The sequence below is a fragment of the Taurulus bubalis genome (assembly GCF_910589615.1).
Source record: "Taurulus bubalis genome assembly, chromosome: 3".
Lineage (NCBI taxonomy): Eukaryota > Metazoa > Chordata > Actinopteri > Perciformes > Cottidae > Taurulus > Taurulus bubalis.
In genome coordinates, this window is record NC_136591.1 from 21,271,083 (window position 1) to 21,291,347 (window position 20,265).

General features: G+C 40.7%; 1 protein-coding gene across 1 annotated transcript in view; it reads left to right on the forward strand.

Annotated features, from left to right (window-relative positions):
* Positions 1–16,071, forward strand: part of plcb4b (phospholipase C, beta 4b) — a gene marked incomplete at its 5' end in the record, with an annotated part of 29,995 nt that extends 13,924 nt beyond the window's left edge. The window contains 27 exons of the mRNA XM_079216290.1: positions 255–465; positions 615–708; positions 958–1,037; positions 1,153–1,237; positions 1,335–1,425; positions 1,518–1,613; positions 1,941–2,086; positions 2,628–2,723; positions 2,818–2,962; positions 3,130–3,214; positions 4,087–4,211; positions 5,283–5,334; positions 6,048–6,150; positions 6,387–6,551; positions 7,922–8,126; positions 8,999–9,087; positions 9,260–9,416; positions 9,508–9,557; positions 10,082–10,147; positions 10,729–10,844; positions 11,529–11,604; positions 12,878–13,053; positions 14,164–14,265; positions 14,359–14,416; positions 14,543–14,629; positions 15,264–15,300; positions 15,869–16,071. Of these exons, the coding sequence (XP_079072416.1) occupies positions 255–465; positions 615–708; positions 958–1,037; positions 1,153–1,237; positions 1,335–1,425; positions 1,518–1,613; positions 1,941–2,086; positions 2,628–2,723; positions 2,818–2,962; positions 3,130–3,214; positions 4,087–4,211; positions 5,283–5,334; positions 6,048–6,150; positions 6,387–6,551; positions 7,922–8,126; positions 8,999–9,087; positions 9,260–9,416; positions 9,508–9,557; positions 10,082–10,147; positions 10,729–10,844; positions 11,529–11,604; positions 12,878–13,053; positions 14,164–14,265; positions 14,359–14,416; positions 14,543–14,629; positions 15,264–15,300; positions 15,869–15,945 (2,870 nt within the window). The 3' untranslated portion in view covers positions 15,946–16,071. The remainder of the gene's footprint in view (positions 1–254; positions 466–614; positions 709–957; positions 1,038–1,152; positions 1,238–1,334; positions 1,426–1,517; positions 1,614–1,940; positions 2,087–2,627; positions 2,724–2,817; positions 2,963–3,129; positions 3,215–4,086; positions 4,212–5,282; positions 5,335–6,047; positions 6,151–6,386; positions 6,552–7,921; positions 8,127–8,998; positions 9,088–9,259; positions 9,417–9,507; positions 9,558–10,081; positions 10,148–10,728; positions 10,845–11,528; positions 11,605–12,877; positions 13,054–14,163; positions 14,266–14,358; positions 14,417–14,542; positions 14,630–15,263; positions 15,301–15,868) is intronic.
* Positions 16,072–20,265: the final 4,194 nt, after the last annotated feature.

A 20,265-nucleotide genomic window follows, 5' to 3' on the forward strand; every position in this document is an offset into this window, starting at 1 on the left:
AAAAGCCAGCATTTATTAAGAAAATATATAAATATCCAGGAGGAATTCTTTCAACTTTATTCTAATTCATGAATACAAATGACTTCGGTCAGGAACTGACAAAGTTGTGAAACTGCTTTTCGTCTGAGCGGATTTTCCGTATGGTCTTTTTTTAAGGAAGTTCACTGTAGCCACCACCAATTATTCTAATATGATGAAGAATATTGAGATTTACCCTCAATCCTGTTAATTTGCCCCCCCTTATTCTTTCACAGCCTGCATGTCCAGTGATGGGTTCTGCCGGTACCTGATGTCAGATGAAAATGCTCCAGTTTTCTTGGATCGGCTGGAGCTGTACCAGGAAATGGAACAGCCGCTGGCCCACTACTTCATCAGTTCCTCCCACAACACTTACCTGACAGGGCGACAGTTCGGAGGAAAGTCTTCAGTAGAGATGTACCGGCAGGTCCTGCTGTCTGGATGCAGGTGAGTAAATGTGTGTGTGTAAAAGATGTTGGATACAAACACACACATGCTCTGAATGGGTAACAGCTATAGTAAAACTTATTACGTGTGCATCATCAGTGGACGGCTGCAGTGCATGAACACTTTCTGTGTGCTTTCCATCTGGGCAGATGTGTGGAGCTGGACTGCTGGGATGGGAAAGGAGAGGACCAGGAGCCCATTATCACTCATGGCAAGGCCATGTGCACAGACATCCTGTTCAAGGTGAAAACACACACACACACACACACACACACACACACACGCACACACGCACACACACACACACACACACACACACACACACACACACACACACACACACACACCTTTTTCTGGCTGCTTCAATACTTTTGCATAAGGTGTGCCTGCCCCCTTGTGTTGGGAGTATGACATTGCATCTATTACAGCTTTGCCCTCCTTACCTTTTCCTTCTTAATGTTGCTTCTTTTCCTTCCCCTCCTCTTCCGACAGGATGTTATACAAGCCATCAAAGAGACAGCATTTGTGACCTCAGACTATCCTGTTATTTTGTCCTTTGAAAACCATTGCAGGTATGTGCTCAATTAGTAATAAGCAAGGGTGTTAATGTATGTTTTTGCTATTTTTATTAAGTCGTGTAAGTCGTATACAGTATGTGGACACAATGCATTCTGTGTGTATTACCAGTAAACCACAGCAGTACAAGATGGCCAAGTATTGTGAGGAGAGCTTCGGTGAGTTCCTCCTCAAACAGCCTCTGGAAAACTACCCGGTAAATATACTCTCTCTGATTCAGTGTCTCTCAGAGTTGACTGAATTTGGATGATAGCCCTCTACATTTAAATGTATGACTATGTTCCATTTGGCAGATTGAATCGGGGCGCCCCTTACCCTCTCCAAACGACCTCAAACGCAAAATCCTCATAAAAAACAAACGCTTGAAACCTGAAGTTGAACAGAGTACGTAAACAACTCAGTCTGTTGAATAGTTAAATCTCATATGCTCATAATATGGTTTAACGTGTGTGTGTGTGTGTGTGTGTGTCATACAGAGCAGCTAGAGGCCTTTAAGAAACACATGGAGGCAGGAGAGACCAACACCCCCGCCATCATTATGGGAGAGGAAAATGAAGAGGACACGGAGAACGGTCAGCTAAATGATTGTGTGTGTGTGTACACATATGTGTTGACGTTTTGTGCTGACATGTACACATCATGACACCTCAAAGATCTTTGAAACAATCATGTTTGAATGGAAAACAATAGATGAACACATATTTTAATGGCTTTTAATTTAGCTTGTCCAAATGAAGATAATGTAGCAAGTCATGCAAAAATACCAACCAATTCTAACATTAGCAGAACATTCGTGCTCCAGAATAAATGTCTGGATTTGTGTGTGTGTGTGTGTGTGTGTGTGTGTGTGTGTGTGTGTGTGTGTGTGTGTGTGTGTGTGTGTGTGTGTGTGTGTGTAGGAGAGAAGGAGGCTGAGGAGAAGGATTTGAATTCAGAGACCCCCAGCAGTTTGTCAGAGGCGACCACTGAGAAATTGGCCAACAGTGTTTCCCAGAGTGACGCAGTCAGCACGACAAAAGAAGAACACAACAACGGTATCAAGAAGGTGAACTGCCACTTTGAAGACTGTCAAATGAACCAGTAATGTCTCAGGCCTCCGTTAGATCTCACTGGGAAGACGGGAGATTCAGAAAGGGTTCCTTCCTTCAGTATCTTTACCTACATTTGTGGTATGAATGGAGCATCCATACAGTATGTTTTGTGCCAATTATCCCCCAGTACACAGATCTGCAAAACTCTCAAAATTTTAAGACTTAAATAGAACATACAACATGAAGGCTCGTAAGGGCGAACTCTAAAGATAACATGACATTATGTGTACATTCAATTCAATATACTTTATTGAAATGAATGTAACATGCTGTATATGTGGCCCAAATCCTCCTGTTATTAAAAAAAAAAAAAAGCAAACTGAAACTAAAAAGAGTAAAGTAAAAATCGTCGGAAATGTCTTTTTCTAAAATCACTCGATATTATGTTTAATTTTTAGGATACACTCGTTAAAATAATTAGATTTTTCCGTCATTTAAGAACTGAAGTTCTGACATGACTTTTGAGAGATTCGTAATCTTTGTGTTGGTTTTTAGGGGCCTGGCGATGAAGTGACCGAGATATCTGAAGCCACAGAAGCAACAGACGCCACAGATATCTCAGAAGCATCCGACCAAGACAACAACAAGAAGGCGAGCACATGACTGAAAAAACACATCTGGGTTAATGCATCAGACCAATCCAGTTTTACGTGTATGTGAATATGTGTTTGTCCCTCACCTGCAGGCTGTGGAAGAGGCGGAGGACTCTGAAGAGGCTCTGATAGCTCAGTACACTTATGTAGGAGCCACCACCAACATCCACCCGTGGCTCTCAGCAATGGTCAACTACGCACAGCCCGTCAAGTTCCAGAGTTTCGATGTGGCAGAGGGTGAGCTTTGACTTCCTCCTGATGCATTTCTGCTTCTTGTTCATGAATACATGGATGATGTGGGACCGACCTATTCACTTGGCATCTTTGTATATTCTTTGTGTTGCAAAAATGTGTTGCAAAAATGCCATTAGCACGTCTCATTCCCCTTTTTCTCTGTCTTTCAGACCGGAACATTCACCATAACATGTCATCTTTTAACGAGTCTGTCGGTCTGGGCTATCTGAAGACTAACGCCATAGAGTTTGTCAAGTATCCTTTGGGCTTCAAGTCAAAGCTGTGCTGCATTTATCTGAAATGTACAGTTAATTGTTACAGTACTTATTTAATTACCATTCTTTTTCTAGCATAATAAACAAAATCCAAGGTGACTGAAATTGAAGGCATCCATGCTACTGTGATCTTCACATGGTTACAGGTCACCTATTCGCTCTGGTTTTGGTTTTCACCAACTCCTGAGATAAATATGTGGTTCTTTAGCTGCTAAACGCTCCACTACGTTCACCTGCTAGCTGCTAACTGTGTCTGCCGAGCAGATAGTGTGTATAGTGTGGGTTGGAAAGGAACTGCCAATTTGATGATGATCCTCTGTAGATTCATCTCTACGAGCGGTTTTCCCTATTAATGTTGCCATTTGACAAATTATAAAATTGTATTATAGCTTTAATCAACAAGACCTTGGATGTTTTGTTATTATCACCGCTAACTAGACGTCCACTATCCTTCACTGAGCACAGTTGCGTTGCCACCGAGAAGCTACTTGTTTGTAGTTACCTAATACATTTAGAGTTTTAATAGATTGAGGTCATCTAAATGAGACCTGAATGATGGGTCAGATCTGATGTTTTTTCACCATATTTGTTTCCACTCTGCTCTCAGAAAAGCACAGGAGGCCTCTCGAGGCCAGTGTGACTTGACCTAACACCAACATTCACACAAACGTTCTCTCTCTCTCTCTCTCTCTCTCTCTCTCTCTCTCTCTCTCTCTCTCTCTCTCTCTCTCTCTCTCTCGTGGGACTGCTTGACCCAAGCTGTTCACACTAAGAATAGTCCTACAGCCTGTGTGGAACGCACATGCTCCCCGTCTCTTTTTCATTTTTTTATTTTCCTGAGCGTCAGTGCAGCTACAACAAGCGTCAGATGAGCCGTATCTACCCCAAAGGGGGCCGGGTGGACTCCAGTAATTACATGCCTCAGATCTTCTGGAACGCAGGCTGCCAGATGGTCTCACTCAACTTCCAGACCCCAGGTACCACAGCACACAACATGGGACCTCTGACCTCAAACACACCCATGTCAAGTAGCAGATACATGTTACACGCGTTCTTCTGATCTAAGCATGAAGTAAACTTGTGACCTCACATATTGAAAGTGTCTAAATGAACACGCCCACTAATCAACAAGCTTCACTCCCGATACACCGATTCATTACCGATACACCAGGACATTTCTACTTACTCAGGATCCGTTTTGAATTTTGAATTTAAAATGGTCAGTTCACTTACTGCTAGTACTACATTCTGATAGCATATAGTACTAGGATAGTACAAGCATAGATAGTATATTTGTAAACCCTTGGCCAAGGTTTACAAATATATTTCACCATTCCAATGTAATGCATACAAAATACTCAACAGCAACATGTAAATTATTTGTAATTAATTGTAAATTAATTTGGACTGATTTAGGTGAACTAAGTCTTTAAATAAAAGCATTTCTTGCCACATTGCTTGATGTTCACTTATGTCACCATATTGTGGCATAAAAAGCAAAGTCTTGCATACTCACACACACACACACACACACACACACACACACCTGTGGAGACATAACACAAATTTTGTTCCTAGTCTCTGCAAATAATGTGCATGTAATTTTGCAGCATCAGTTTATGCATGCATGAAACCGAGCAGGTGCGCACATACATACACACACACCTCCTACTCCGCTTCATCTATCTTTCTCTCTGATTATCTCCGTTATACACACACGAACGCGTGTCGACTTTGCCACATACACACCTATACTGTGAGTGATGCCTGTTGGAAAACAGCTGCTGCCCCATGGCCAGAGGCAAACGGGGGCGACCATATGGCCTGCTGGCAGATGAGCATGTGCGAGCCTGGAGGGGGGTGACACAAGAGGTGGAGCTTCTGTGAAGGCAGGGTTAAGTTATGAGGGAGAAAGCGGGAGGGAGATGTCAGGACGAATGTAAAAAGCTCCACAGAAGCCAATGCATGTGAACTTAATAGTTTTAAGATTTGATATCCGTGTGAGAAATGTGAGGAATTCTAAACACTTCTCTCATTCTCTCTCTCAGATCTGGCTATGCAGTTGAACCAGGGAAAGTTTGAGTACAACGGCTCCTGCGGGTGAGAACGGCTCCTCACTCCCGTCCTTAGATCATTTCCACCCCTCCGTTCTCCAAAAGCTCATCAATTAAAGCTTGTCACATCTCATTAGTGGTTGCCAGAGGCGACCGTATCTACTGTCTGCCGTGAGAGCCAATGAGTGCTTTGGGGGAAGCGCGCTGCTCTTAACCGCCTCTGAGGCTCTCTGCAGTCATCTATCTCTTCCTTTCTCCGTCCCTTGGCTCTAATACCATCCCTGAAGGCAGAGATTTTACTGCTAATGCTGGGAATCTCATATGTGGGAAGATCAGGGCTCGTGTAGACAACCATCATTACTAATGCCACTCTGCTGGGCCCGGGGTTACCACACACACTCCCACGCACAAAGCCTTCGTACCTTCTCATGCTGTACATCCTCGCTCCAGATATTGTTTGAGCTTAAGTGAAGTATTTTAGAAACATCGTATTTAATTATTAGGATTACGGTATGTCTTTAACATTATCAGTATTCCCACATTTGATCTAATAGGCAGATTGATTGTTGTTTGTGCTATGTCCTGGTTCATCTCCATCGTGTGTGTGTGTGTGTGTGTGTGTGTGTGTGTGTGTGTGTGTGTGTGTGTGTGTGTGTGTGTGTGTGTGTGTGTGTGTGTGTGTGTGTGTGTGTGTGTGTGTGTGTGTGTGTGTGTGCGTGCGTGCGTGCGTGCGTGCGTGCGTGCGTGCGTGCGTGCCAGGTACCTGCTGAAGCCCGACTTTATGCGGCGGTCAGACAGGATGTTTGACCCGTTCTCAGAGACGCCCGTGGATGGAGTCATCGCTGCAACCTGCAGCGTACAGGTCAGGTCATCCGACTCTTAAATCATGCAGCAAAACTGTTAAATCCTATAAATATAAAGAAACCTACAGTGATGTATCATATAGGTGTTATTACACATATCTTTACTTTAGTAGATGGTGCTTCATTGTACCTCATACCTACTGCGACAAGGTCCAATTGCAGAATTATTTCAATATTCGTGTGAAATCTACAACGTAAAAAAATACTCCTCATGCCGTCCTCCTCTTTACTTCAGGTGTTCTCTGGACAGTTCCTGTCGGACAAGAAAATCGGCACGTATGTTGAGGTCGACATGTACGGGCTGCCAACGGACACCATCCGCAAGGAGTTCCGCACACGTATGGTGATGAACAACGGACTGAACCCCGCCTACAACGAAGAGCCCTTTGTTTTCAGAAAGGTAGAAAGGAGGACGTGGAGGAGGTGTTGGGAGAGGCGAGGGAAGGAGCGGAGGAGGTGGTGATAACGGATACAGTGAGGCAAAACAAATGTGTTGCACTTATTTGAATGCCGTCTGCATTGTGATGAAAGCTGCGGTAGTTGGAACAATAGGAGGGAAAGAAAACAAAGAGGGGTGGAGGACAGACGTGATTTGAATTTGAAGAAAAGGTCTCGTGGTGATGAAAGCTACTCACTCGGTGGTTGAAAATCTAACTTCAACTTGACTTCAACTGAGGGAGTGATTTGGGATTGTCTTGTGTTCTTTGCAGAATATCACAAACCTAAACAGAGAGGGTGACAAGAGGAGGAAGAACGAGGCATATTGTTTACCTGTGTTTTGGTTTACAGAAAGGAAGGAAGGAAGAAGAATAGAATAAAAGGAGGAAAACCAGAGATATAGGGAGCGAAAGAGAAAGAAATAGTGTGCAATAGTGCTGCTCTCAGCAGAATGAGGAGTCTCTCAGCCATGACTGTGACTCCAGCTTCCTAACACACACCATCAATCACAGCCTGCCGCAGTGCTGCTCTGCTCGCACACACACACATATAAACTTACACAGCGATATCAGAGGGGCATCACAAGCAGAGCTGCTGGCAAAGCTCATTTCTCACATCTTTGCGTGCACTCAAAGAGACACAAATGCCCTCAGATACTGCCACACCTTTTGCATGCATGCATACATGACACTGTCAAGATGAGTCAGAGCGAACAATACACACCAGCAGCACATCAGCCGGGCTACGTTTGCGTAAGCACGGCCGCTTCCACCCATTCATCTCTCGTGAGTATTCTCCGGTCTTATCGCCTACCTTCCTCTTCGTCTAGGTATTAATCACCCTCTTCTCGTCGTTCACTTATCTCCACACACAAGGCCAGTTGAGACTATCTCCCTCACCGTTTTCCAAGGGTGTGCACGCAAGCTCATTCAAAGACACACACGTTACACACACACACATGATTTACTCTACTAGCGGTGGAGATGGTCTTGTCAGTAGTCAGATATGCTGTGTGCTGCTGCGCTATCGTGCCTTTTTCCTGTATCCCTGTGACCGTCCACTGCAGCTTCATCCTTGACCTTCTGATGCCGTTTCTGCTTTAGCTCGAAAAGAGAGAACATTTTACTGCAATGGCTGTGAAGTAGTTTGTTGTTTATTTTCAGAGCAGAATGCGTTGCTGTAAGTAGACTTCCCACAGGGCTGATGACCTACTCCTCCTAACTGTGATTTTTATTTCCTGTTGCACATTTTGTTGTGCCCCGTTCCTCAACCCACCTTTTTTTCCTTTTATTCTGTCTCTTTCTCCTCCATCCCTCCTTACTTCCTTCCTAGGTGATCTTACCGGATTTAGCGGTACTGCGCATCGGCGTCTACGACGACAACAACAAGCTGATTGGTCAGCGCCTCTTGCCTCTAGATGGCCTGCAAGCTGGCTACCGCCACATCTCGCTGAGGAACGAGGGCAACAAGCCCCTGTCGTTGCCCACCATCTTCTGCCAAATCATCCTCAAGACCTACGTGCCCGATGGCTTCGGAGGTATGGCGAACGTGAACAAACTAATTACAAAACGTTGTGTCTATTGCTTTTTGTTCTACGATGTGTTGATGCGGAAATACAAGTTTGCTTCATACCGACACTTTGTTTTTAAGTTTATAATAATAATAAGTTTATTCTTAAGCGATAATAAAGTTGTTTCTGTAGCCTGTAGGGAGGAGAGAGAAAGGAAAAAAAAGGCAAGCAGGGCAACTCTCTCCCGCTCGCTCACTTTCTTTCAGCCTTTGGTTGGGTTGAACATTCAAAGTAATGGCATGGTGCAAATGATGATGACAGTGAATCTGCAGTAATAGACAGTTTAAAACAGGCACAAGCATACAAATGAGTAGGACAATTGGAGTTGTCATTAAATAAAGCCAAAGGGCTCGTGCTGAGGAACCATTACTGTAACCATTAGCTTTCTTCCATAAGATCTGCTGCCAGAATCACTTCCCTGGCAAACACATCACTGTATTAAGAGCTCAGAAATAATCCATCTCTAAGAAACAGTTTCATTAAACCCGGTTAGATGCCACCCCAGGGCCAGTTCGACGAGTATACTCTCAGCATAATGAGGCCGTAATTAATCATGCAAGGGGAGGACAGCTTTTGTGATAGATCTGTTTGAGCGGAGTGACATTGAAGATAACGCTCTTTGTTTACTACCTTTCTAAATATAATTTGTTACTATAGTCAAAATATTGTTTTAAATACATCAGAGATGGTTCCTAAAAGTAGTTTTGAATGTGTCATAGTGGATATTTGGATATTATCTTATACATGTGTCAAAGAAACAATCTCTCAATCCACCGATTTTATTAATGAATCTTTTCTTTGCCCTTTACAATACTAACAAGTGGTTTTGTGCATTTCAGCAATTGTGGACGCCCTATCGGACCCAAAGAAGTTCTTGACCATAGCAGAAAAAAGAGCTGACCAGATGAAGGCATTGGGGATCGACACGGTACACATGACCACAAACGCATACATCTGAAGCAACACATACCAGCTCCATACTGGTTTAAAGAATTGTAACTTGTTGACTGGGTCCGACCAGCATTAACTCAGATACACCTGCATCCATACAATAAAAACAGTGTCCCTTACCAGCTAAATTTATAATTTCCTTTTTGTAGAACGACATAGCAGATGTTCCCAGTGGAAGCTCAAAGAACGACAAGAAGGGAAAGGGTAAAGGAGACACTCTGAAGACCAGTGTGACACCGCAGGCCAGCTCAGACATGGCCCAGACATCCAACTCTGCTCAGAATAACACAGCAGAAATCAAGAAGGGTATATACACAGACTTAAAACATATCAAACACATAACATTTGTACACTATGTGCACAAAGAGTTAAACTTCACTTTTCTCTGCTGTTTCAGATAATGTACTCGTGCCTAATGTCAGCATTGATGACTTAAAACTGATGAAGGTATGTAAACAAACACAATAACTTAACACAATAACAAGGTTCCTGCGGCTCAGTCTGTAAGACATAGTACATGTGGAAAAGTGAAACAATTACCATTTGAACTAACAATTGCTGCATTATTTACTCATTATTTATTTTAAGTACCAAGAATGTACACTTTTATCAGGTAACTATAAATATTTACAAATCAGGTGAGTATTTATCAGAGTTATTGCAAAATTATGATATTGGTGAATGGTAAAATATGCGTAGGATGGAAGTGTAATGTTATCATACCAAAGTACCACGATAGTCTTAGAATTACTGAATAATCAAATTAGGTCACAGCAAAACATAAATCATTACAAGCATCTAATACTGCACTATTTCTTTGCAATTTCTTTTTTTCTTTTGATAAAATAAAACAACGATCTCATAATTACCTCATAAAATAACCACTGTACTAAATACTGATTATTGTGCCAAAAAGACTATTCTCAATATGAACTGCACAAGATCAATAATGCATTTCTCTCCCGCTGCAGACGTACCTTAAACTGATTAAAAAGCAACAGAAGGAGCTCACCACTTTAAAGAAGAAGCAGTCAAAGGTTGGTGATGGTTTCAATGTCTGTTGGTAATGCAAAGAGGCCGCTCGCTGCTTATTGTGGATGCTCATTGATGCTCAGAGCGACAGAAGGAGAGTGAGGGGGCCCACGCCACCTTTCATCTTCCCTTGACCACTGCTTCCTCATTGTCTTCTCCTGCTTATGAAATCTGTTCATTACAAACATGCGTAAATGTGGCCACCTAATTAACGATTTGTTAGAAATTAGACTTGCTAAAGTTGCTTACCATAGAGACCATGGCGGGTGCTGGCTCAATAATTACCATAGCATTAAGTCCTATTGCGTAACCCATGTATAATAGTACCATCCAGCCTCCATCTATTGACTAAATGAAAACGTCTGCTGGTTCATTACTTGTTGACAACAACGTAAATGAACAACATTGATACAAAAGTATCAACATTTAACATTAAGTTAATCTTAGGTTTACTGTGTTATATATGTTTTCAGCTTAATTCTCATATCTGTTCATAGAGGAGGTTGATGCAATTTGGGTATAGGTTATAACTTCATTTCCACCGTATAAATACTGAACCGATACATGTTCTTTTTTCTTAAATTAGGATCAAACTACAATGCAGAAAGCCCACTGCAGCCAGGTAGACAAGCTGATGTCTCAGCATGAAAAGGAGAAGACAACCCTGGAGAAACTGTTGGAGAAAGCCATCAAGAAAAGAGGGTATTGAAAAATAAAAGAAAGACACGTTTCACAAAATATAAATCCAAGATGTATCATGCATACATACCGTAGTCATAATTGTATTGCCCAGGTTTGTTGAAAAAAAGTCATGTAGAATTGTCTTTAAAAATCATTAAAAAAAGGCCTCGTATATCGAAAATGTTGTGGAAAAGTAATAGTAATAATCTCCCAAAAAAAATCAAAGAATATTTCATAAAGAAGTTCTAATAATATCTAAAAATGCACACACTCATATTATAGAATGTAGAATAATTCATATACTCAAACAAACAACAAACTATCGTATGTTGCAAAATGTAATGATACAAATATGGCACTACTACTATCATATACTATAATAAAAGTTATGAAAGCATGAAAAAAAAGTCATAATTTAGTATGTCAAAATATTTTACCAAATTCTATTCTCCTTGAGTTCAAGTTGACGTTTATGATAAATTTGACCAAACTCTCTACTGCCATTTATGAGGCTGGGACGGATGTAAAATCAACATTATTCCTCCAGCTGAATTTAAGGAAATACTTTTACACAAGCTTCTATAAAACGCCAAAGGGCCCTTAGCGTGTGGTCAACAAAAGAGGCCTCTTTGAAACCACGACCATCCCTTTAAACGCACATGTTTGTATATCATCACTTATATGCATTTGTTTTTTTCCTCACAGGGAAAACAACTGCCAAGAGCTTAAGAAAGAGACCGAGGATAAGATCCAAACACTGACCGCCGATCACAAAGTCAAGGTAACACTAAACTTGAAAAATCCGAACCGTTTACACCAGGGGTGTCAAACTCATTTTAGTTAAGGGGCCACATCCTGCCCATTTTGATCTCAAGTGGGCCAGACCAATAAAATCATAGCATAATAACGCATACATAACGACAATATTTCTCTATGATTAAATCATTGGTGAATGTTTTTGGATGATAAACCCTATTTTAAGGTATTTCTACAATAAACTAGAAACATAAAGACCAAAAATTCCGACATCAGCCCACTGTTTATCTGCCTGGGCTCTCCTCTGCAGATTCCCTCGCTTTGTGACGCATTTGTCACTCGACTTTCATGACGTGATCCTTTTTAACGACTTGCAACTATAGGACTGTGGGGTACCGGTTTCAGATGTCCATACGGTATGAATTTTTCATATACCGTCATACCGGTGATGTAATTTCTTTCAAACCCTGAGTCAAGTTCTAATCCTGAGACGTAAGTAGCTCAGACCGCTGTGTACGCAGTTGTGGTTGTAAACGTTAAATGTTGCCGCCTGCCGAAGAATGACAATAGTCATTACGGCTATGCATGCGCAACTAGCGAGCGGTGAATAACGACGGCAGCGGTCCTTTTCGGCGTCAATAAATTTAATGTGTTTATTTGGAAAAAATACAGTGAAACTGCCAGAATCTTACAAAATAACGTGATATGAATTTTTGGCCATACCGCCCAGCCCTACTTGCAACACAATGCCTCGCGGTGAAAAATACAGTGAAATGTCCAAAAACGTTATCCTCCATTTGCAGCTTGTACTTTCTCCCTGAATCACAACGGCAGTTTTTTTCCCGATCATTGATGGTGCGCCGTCTGTAGCCCCACTGACACCACGGGTCCAGTCCACTCCGATCCGGTCCAGCGCTTCAATGAGAGCGCTAAAAATGTAATTCGCTGTAGTGGCTTCTGTCATGGGTACCAACTCAAGGAACTCCTCAGTGACTGCTAAAATCTCATCAACACCACGAATGAATATGGCCAGTTGAGCAACATCTTTAGTAATGTCAGTGCTCTCATCGATTGCAACTGAAAATGCTACAAATGACTTTACTTTATGCTTCTTTTGTTTGTCCAAATCTGCTGAAAGATCGGAAATCCTATCCGTCCCAGTATTCCTCGTTAGGCTAATGTTGGCAAAAGCCTGTCACTTATGTGTGGGTTTGACACCCCTGCTTTACAAAGTCGTTATCTGTGAAGATGACACGTGCCTCAGATGTGTGTCTGTAACACCTATGTGCATGTTGCAGGTGAAGGAAATCACAGCGCAGCACACTAAAGAGTGGTCCGAGTTGTTAAGCAGTCACAGCAGCGAGGAACAGGAGATGAAGGACAGCCACGTCACACAGCAGTGCGAACACCTCAAGAAACTCCTGACCACCGTCCAGGAGCAGCAGACCGTGCAGCTAAAACTCATCCATGAGCGGTGAGAGTTACACACACACACACACACACACACACACACACACACACACACACACACACACACACACACACAAGGAGGGGATGAGTCGACTCTTTTTCCTGAGGAAGCTTTGATCCTTCAATGTGTGCAGCAAGATGCTGGAGATGTTCTACCAGTCGGTTGTGGCCAGTACTCTGTACTTCTCCATTGTCTGCTGGGGGAGCAGCATTGGAGCCGGTGACACCAACAGACTTAACAAGCTAGTTAAGAAGGCCGGCTCCATCATCGGCTGCAAGCAGGAGTTTCTGGAGCAGGTGGTGGAGAGGAGGACGCTGAAGAAACTTTTGTCCATATTGGACAACCCGGACCACCCTCTCCACCACCTACTGCAGGGTCAGCGGAGAACTTTCTCCAAGAGATTCCTCACGCTCTGCTGCAACAAGGACCGTTACAGGAGAACTTTTCTGCCTACGGCAATACGACTTTACAATAAGTCACCGCTTGCTAGATCTTCTGTGGATTAATTCATCACTGTTTACGTGTATACTATTACAGTTCACATACATACTTTGCATTTTGCACTATCTATTGTTTACATTTAATTTGCTTAATTAATGAATACACTCTGCGGCTATAAATATATTTCATTCCAGTTAGTTGTATTCTATTCTTTTGTGTGTGTGTGTGTGTGTATATATATATATATATATATATATATATATATATATATATATATATATATATATATACGTTTATATTTTACTTTATTTTTATTTGTATATATCTTTCATCCCTGTTGCTTCTTTATATATTTTATCTTTTATCTTGTGATTTTATTTGTCTTCAAGTTGTATGGCGCTACTATGACAAGAAATTTCCCATAGATAGATAGATAGATAGATAGATAGATAGATAGATAGATAGATAGATAGATAGATAGATAGATAGATAGATAGATAGATACTTTATTAATAAAGTATCTATCTATTTATCTCTCTATCTATCTCTCTACATATATGTACTGCAGGGGACCAGATCCAGGGGGGACAGCCACCCTGGGAATTGATTTGCTGTAAACACAGGTTGTTTCTTTACAGTACAATGTGGCTTTTTTTCCATCCACAATTGTAGGCAGAGCAAAGAGATGCGTGCCAACCAGGCCAAGATGTCCATGGAAAACAGTAAAGCCATTAGCCAGGACAAGTCCATAAAAAACAAGGCAGAGAGAGAGAGGTGGGTCGCACATATACAATGTACAGCAGGAGGTCGACTTGGCTTTTAAATCGTTGCGTTATCACACTTGTTAACACTCGTTGTGCCATTTAGGAGAGTACGAGAGTTAAACAGCAGCAACACCAAGAAGTTCCTGGATGAGAGGAAGAGGGTAGGTCGTGTTTAATTGACTTTTTAAAGATTATCTGAATGCTTGATAGATTGTACTGCTACATGCAAAGAAACATTCCAGCTTACAGTAACAAAATGATTTTTAATATTTTGTCCCTTTTTGCAGCTGGCCATGAAGCAGCAGAAGGAGATGGAGCAGCTACAGAAAAACCAGCGAGAACAGTTGGAGAAACTGGAGAAGTTCAATGAGCAGGTAGGACAAATAAAATAAACTGAACATTACGACCAATAAACTGTATATTTTAGAAGAAACTACTGAAGATATCGGGGCATGTCTGCCATCAGCTGCCTGCTGGTCTCCATCTCAACTGCTAATAATGTTCAGCCACAGTATTTATTAGACCCGCTTCCTGCGTAAACCAGAACATCGCTCAGTTTACAGTCCTTTCAGCTCCACTGGGTTTTTAAGTCCAAACTGGGGACTAATGTGATTTCTTCTCTAGATGATGGTTGCACTCTATCATCTGTGATGTAAACTGTAAATAGTTTTGCAGGAAGTGTTCCACATAACTGGTCAGAATTGCCTCAAGAGACTCTGCAGAGAAACAACCATGTTGGTCCCAAAGAAGAACCAGAGTCAAAATGCACAATGTCTCTTTATCCAGTAGAATAACTTTGTATTTAAGTATTTATTCAGTCACCATATCTCTCAACATGCATCAAGTGTACACAACAAATAGTAGAAACCAAAAGAAAGTTAAGGTTACTTGGCATGTGAAGGTCTCATATCTCCATCTGTACATTTTATTTTGCCACCTGCCACGCTCCATTACTTGTATGCACATATTCATTTATTTTTAATATGATTTGCTTTTTTCCCGGCACAGCTTTTGAAATCACACCACGCAAACAAACAGGTTCAAGGTAGGCATCTCCATCTCACTCGACTCTACCTCTGATACCTCCTGTCTGTCAGTGCTTCACTTGGTGATGTATGTTTCCTTCCACCTCTGTAAGGTTCCTCCTTTTTCTCCTTATCCTCAGTTTTCTGCCGAGCCTGTTAAAATCTGTATTTTCCCACTATTTAAATAACCACTATAATGAGCATTCTTGACGTGATAGTACGTGACAAATCTGCCTTTTAAGAGATTGGAAGATATTAAAAAAAACAGCTATTACTAAGCAGAAAACAGCAGCTCACAACCTGCCCCACTGTGCTTTCACTCCAGCTCATAATCATTTGCTTTCATAGTTTGTGACTGAGTCCCACTGCCTACCAACAATGTGGTTTATATTACCTGTGAAAATATGCAATAGAAATAATCTCTAACTGACAACCTCATGAAGCAATGTACCAAGGTACTACCGTGACTGAAGCTCAAACTTGCACGCGTCAAAATGTGGTAACGAAATACAAACCGCGGCTCTGAGACAACTGCTGCACGTCTGCATCTTGTTTTCTTGTCTCACTGTGTTTTCCGTCTCCTCGAAGGCCAAGGACATGCAGCAGATGGTGAAGTTGGAGGAGGAGATGGACCGCAGACCTGCCACGGTGGTGTGAGCGAATGAGACCAAGGCACACACTCACACACAGAAACATGCCACCGCTGATAGCCCTCTACAACCCAGAGACATTAACACAAACACATTCACAGAAGGTGGATTTCCATTTTTACTTTGTTTTTTTAATTTCTTACAAAATAAATCGGTACCCGATTAACCACTCCAGAGATAGTGTGGAAGAGGGGAGAAGAATATGTTTAGGATTTTAATGTCATGTCAGCACAAATGACTAAAAGCTTTGTGAAATACACTATATGCTACACACACCAGTCCTGTCCGGAGCACTTTGTATGTGATAGGCCATCATAACAATGTGGAAAATGTAGCAGTGCACTACTGTAGGTTGTCTGTATTTCAGTAAGAATGTATTTTAAAAGAAAATCACTGTAAGGAGTGGCAACCCCCAGTGTCACCTGTACCTACAATGCAAGTTGTGTGACTTCACAAAGATGTATTACTGACTTTTCATGTTCATGTCACAGCCGTATTTATATATATATATATATATATATATATATATATATATATATATATATATATATATAAAGGCGTATTATCTCTCGTCAGAAAACTATAAAGGGATCACGATGGATAGATGTTTACTGTTATTATGGCCGCTTATCCTGTCAAAACATTTTTTTATTATGAGGAAATACCCAAGAAATTGTGTAACTGCACAATCCCGAAACCTTTACTTGAAAGTAACATGTGATAGTCGTATTCATTTAAACTAATTGTACACCTAATTTTGGGCTCAAAATCATGTATACTATGCAACAACAACAACAACAAAAAACACACGATTCCCTCAAAGTTCAAGTTGTACAAAATACCGAAAAAGAGGGACCAAAAGGAGAATCAGTGACAATATTACAGCAATAGTAACAACATGTAGTTGCTTTTTGTTGTGTGATAAAATTGTTGATCACAAACTAAAGCAATGACATGACCTAATTGAAAACATGACGACGTAATAAAGGGAACATCTACCAGTAAATTAAAGGGTTAAGATGGACTTAATGAAACGTTTTGCATTATGGGTGAACAAAATGAATCAGCAGTCAGGACATTGTGTTAATTGACCAGCTCGTCGGCACCAGACGAGAACGTTTGCAGACGGAAGTCAAAGCTGCCTCGTCTAGTCGGTGTCGTTAAAGACGCCGTTGAAGTGAAGTGCTCCCTTAATAGCTTCTTGACTGCACGACCGCAACCTCTTCTTGTAATGCTCATAATTTCCCCGCTCGCCTTTGGTCATGGGATATCAGACTGAATAATAACGGATTTCTCACAAAGCCTGAGACGTGGCTCGCCACACACTTTCCACACCAGTGTCCAGAACTGGTTCCCACTAACTTAGAAGCACTATTGTGCTCACTGCCGGACAAAGAAGCCACAGCAGAGAGAGACATGTGGGGTGAAGTACTATTATGAAGTAGTCCTGTAGGTATTTGTACACATATAATCATGCCAGACATTCACATTGCATGGCACACCACTAACAAAACAACAAAAAAACAACCAAAAGTCATGATGATATAATAAGACAATAAAATACGGGGATAGAAGCACCTCGAGGCATTTTGGCCTTGTTATAGATTTTCTTCTGTATTATTCTGCTGTAACACACTTAAAGGGTAGACGGGATGTTCTTGTAGATACTGGAATGTATGTAGTATAATTTACTTTTTGACCAATTGTGGCTCAGGGGAGAGAGTGAGTCTGTTGGATGTTTGGGGAAAGACATTTATCAACCACCGGGTTTTCATTTTTGTTCTATTTGTCTGTTTGTTTTTTTAGTCTGCCCGTACTGCACCACACAACACAGTATAAAGCTCCCACCACATATCTAGTGCAGAGATAAAAACGAGTTTAAAAAAAAAAGTGCTTTTAAATTTTATCCCATCGCTTTATAATGTGCCACTCGTGTCTGTTAGGATGGTAAAATTATTTTATGAATGACAAAATGCCAAATTAAGGGGTTATTTATATGAAGATATATATATATATATATATATATATATATATATATATATATATATATATATGAGAATAAATGCATATATATAGTGTAGTTTAAGGTTATTCTGTTTGTTAGAGGCTTTTTTGCACTAGTTGAATGTTTCTGTTGTAACCTTTGGCTCTCTAGTTTGTCAAAAAAAGCCGATTATTTTTGCAGTGCAAGTCACCGATTTTATTTCCTCAGTTTCTACTGTATCTCCTCTTTGTTTTCTATTTGAACTGTAGCTTGTCAACAAACCATTCTGTGCGTGTTTTTGTATTTATATTGTATTGTTGAACTTAAAGCAATGAAAATACTGTTGTTATCCAGCTCCTTTAATACTGTTTTATAGTATGTGTACCAATAAATCCAGGTGTAAAATGGGATATAACCACGTGGCTCATTTGTGTTCCTTCAAAGTACAATTTTCATTTGAGATAACAGTAATGTTACTGTATAATGGAAGATTAAGTGTGGTATTCAGGGCTAGCCAGAATATTTAAATGCTATATTATATTGTATGTAATCAAAAAAGTTATTAAAAAGGACAAAGTATAATATGTCATCCAAAATCAAAGTTAAGTATGTGAATTCATAGTATGTCATAAAAAGTTATAATTTAGAATGTCATGAGATGTCATATAAGTCATATAATATGCCATGAAGTAAGTATAGATTGTCAAACAATATAATGAAAAAAAGTCATAGTGTGTTAAAAGAAACGAGTACAAAGTAATGTCATATTATAGTATGTTAAGAAAATTATAGTTTGGCAATGAAAAAAATCCCTATTAACTCATAATGCAGTATGTAAAAAAGATGTAATGGAAAAAATCATATTTAAATATATTTATGTCACGAAAGGATAATAGTGTATGATGTGAAAAAGTCATCATACAGTAGGTCAAAAACGGGCATGAATAATTCACAGTATGTCAAATAAATTTCATAGTATGCTGCATTAAAAGAAGTCAGTATGTTATACAAAGGTCATAATTTAGTGAGTCAAGAAATGGCATGAAAACAGTTTGTCAAAATCTGATATCTGAAGCCTCCTGTCCATCAGTGTATCACTTGGTTATGTTTCCTTCCCTTTATACCTCTCTGTTATGTTGTTAACTTTTTCCATACCTTCAGTTTTCTGCTGAGCCTGTTAAAATCCGTATTTTCCTGCTATTTAAATGCTATAATGAGCATTCTTGAAGTGAATAACTGCTGACTTCACTGACGAAAGCAGAGAAATATAGTACACGACAAATCTGCCTTTGAAGAGATTGCAAGATTGTTATTTTTTTAAACAGAACTAAAGTGATTCAGATTTCTTTGTATTTAGAAATCCTGTTCCCACATTAGTAGTCTGCAGCTCTCAGGGTGTCAGTGGTGCCAAACGAGCAGCTTGAGTCATTTATCACCGTGACTCAGCTATTACTAAGCAGAAAACAGCAGCTCACAACCTGTCCCACTGTGCTTTCACTCCGGCTCATAATAATTTGCTTTCATAGTTTGTGACTGAGTCCCACTGCAGACATTGCAACACATATTGCGTCATTCCAACTCCAATACTGACGCTTTGTCAGACCCTTTGGTGTCACTTTATAACGCACCGAGTAGTATGGTTGTGGTTAACTTTGTGAATTCAAACAAAATGCTTAGGTTTAAGAAAAACTTCATGGCTGGGCTTAAAATAAGTATACAAACTAACGTTAATGTATAGACAATGCAACAACGTAAGTCTGGCACACAAACAGCAGACTTGGACACAGGTCTCCTGGTTGAAAGTCATGTGTTTGAACACCTCCCACTCACCGTGTGTGGCTTTTTTATGTCTTTACACTATATCGCACTCCCAGAGCATTTTTTCTGAGTGTTCAATAATGACACATTGTCGTCACTTGAGTGTCTCATGCAGACGCTAAAGGGCGCCTTGTGCGTTGTATCAGACGCCGAGGGGACGGACGATGCATCGATATTTGAGGCCCCGGAAATGAAAACGGACTGGAGTCACTGCCTATATACCTAATATATAGAGGAAATAATCTCATTGATAAACTGACGAGCATTAGAACTTTCAGAACTTTAGTAAAGATATCAAATTGGTCACAAAAGACAAAATGTGGTTCTTCTGCATGTGTATTTAGTTTCTGTATCTGTGTGGTTTTCTCACTGTGTTTTCTGTCTTGTCCCGACAACATGCAGCAGATGGGCAAGATGGAGGAGGAGATGGACCGCAGACCTGCCACGGTGGTGTGAGCGAATGAGACCAAGACACACTCATAGATACACAAATACACACACACACACACACCTGCAGGTGCAGAAACACTCCA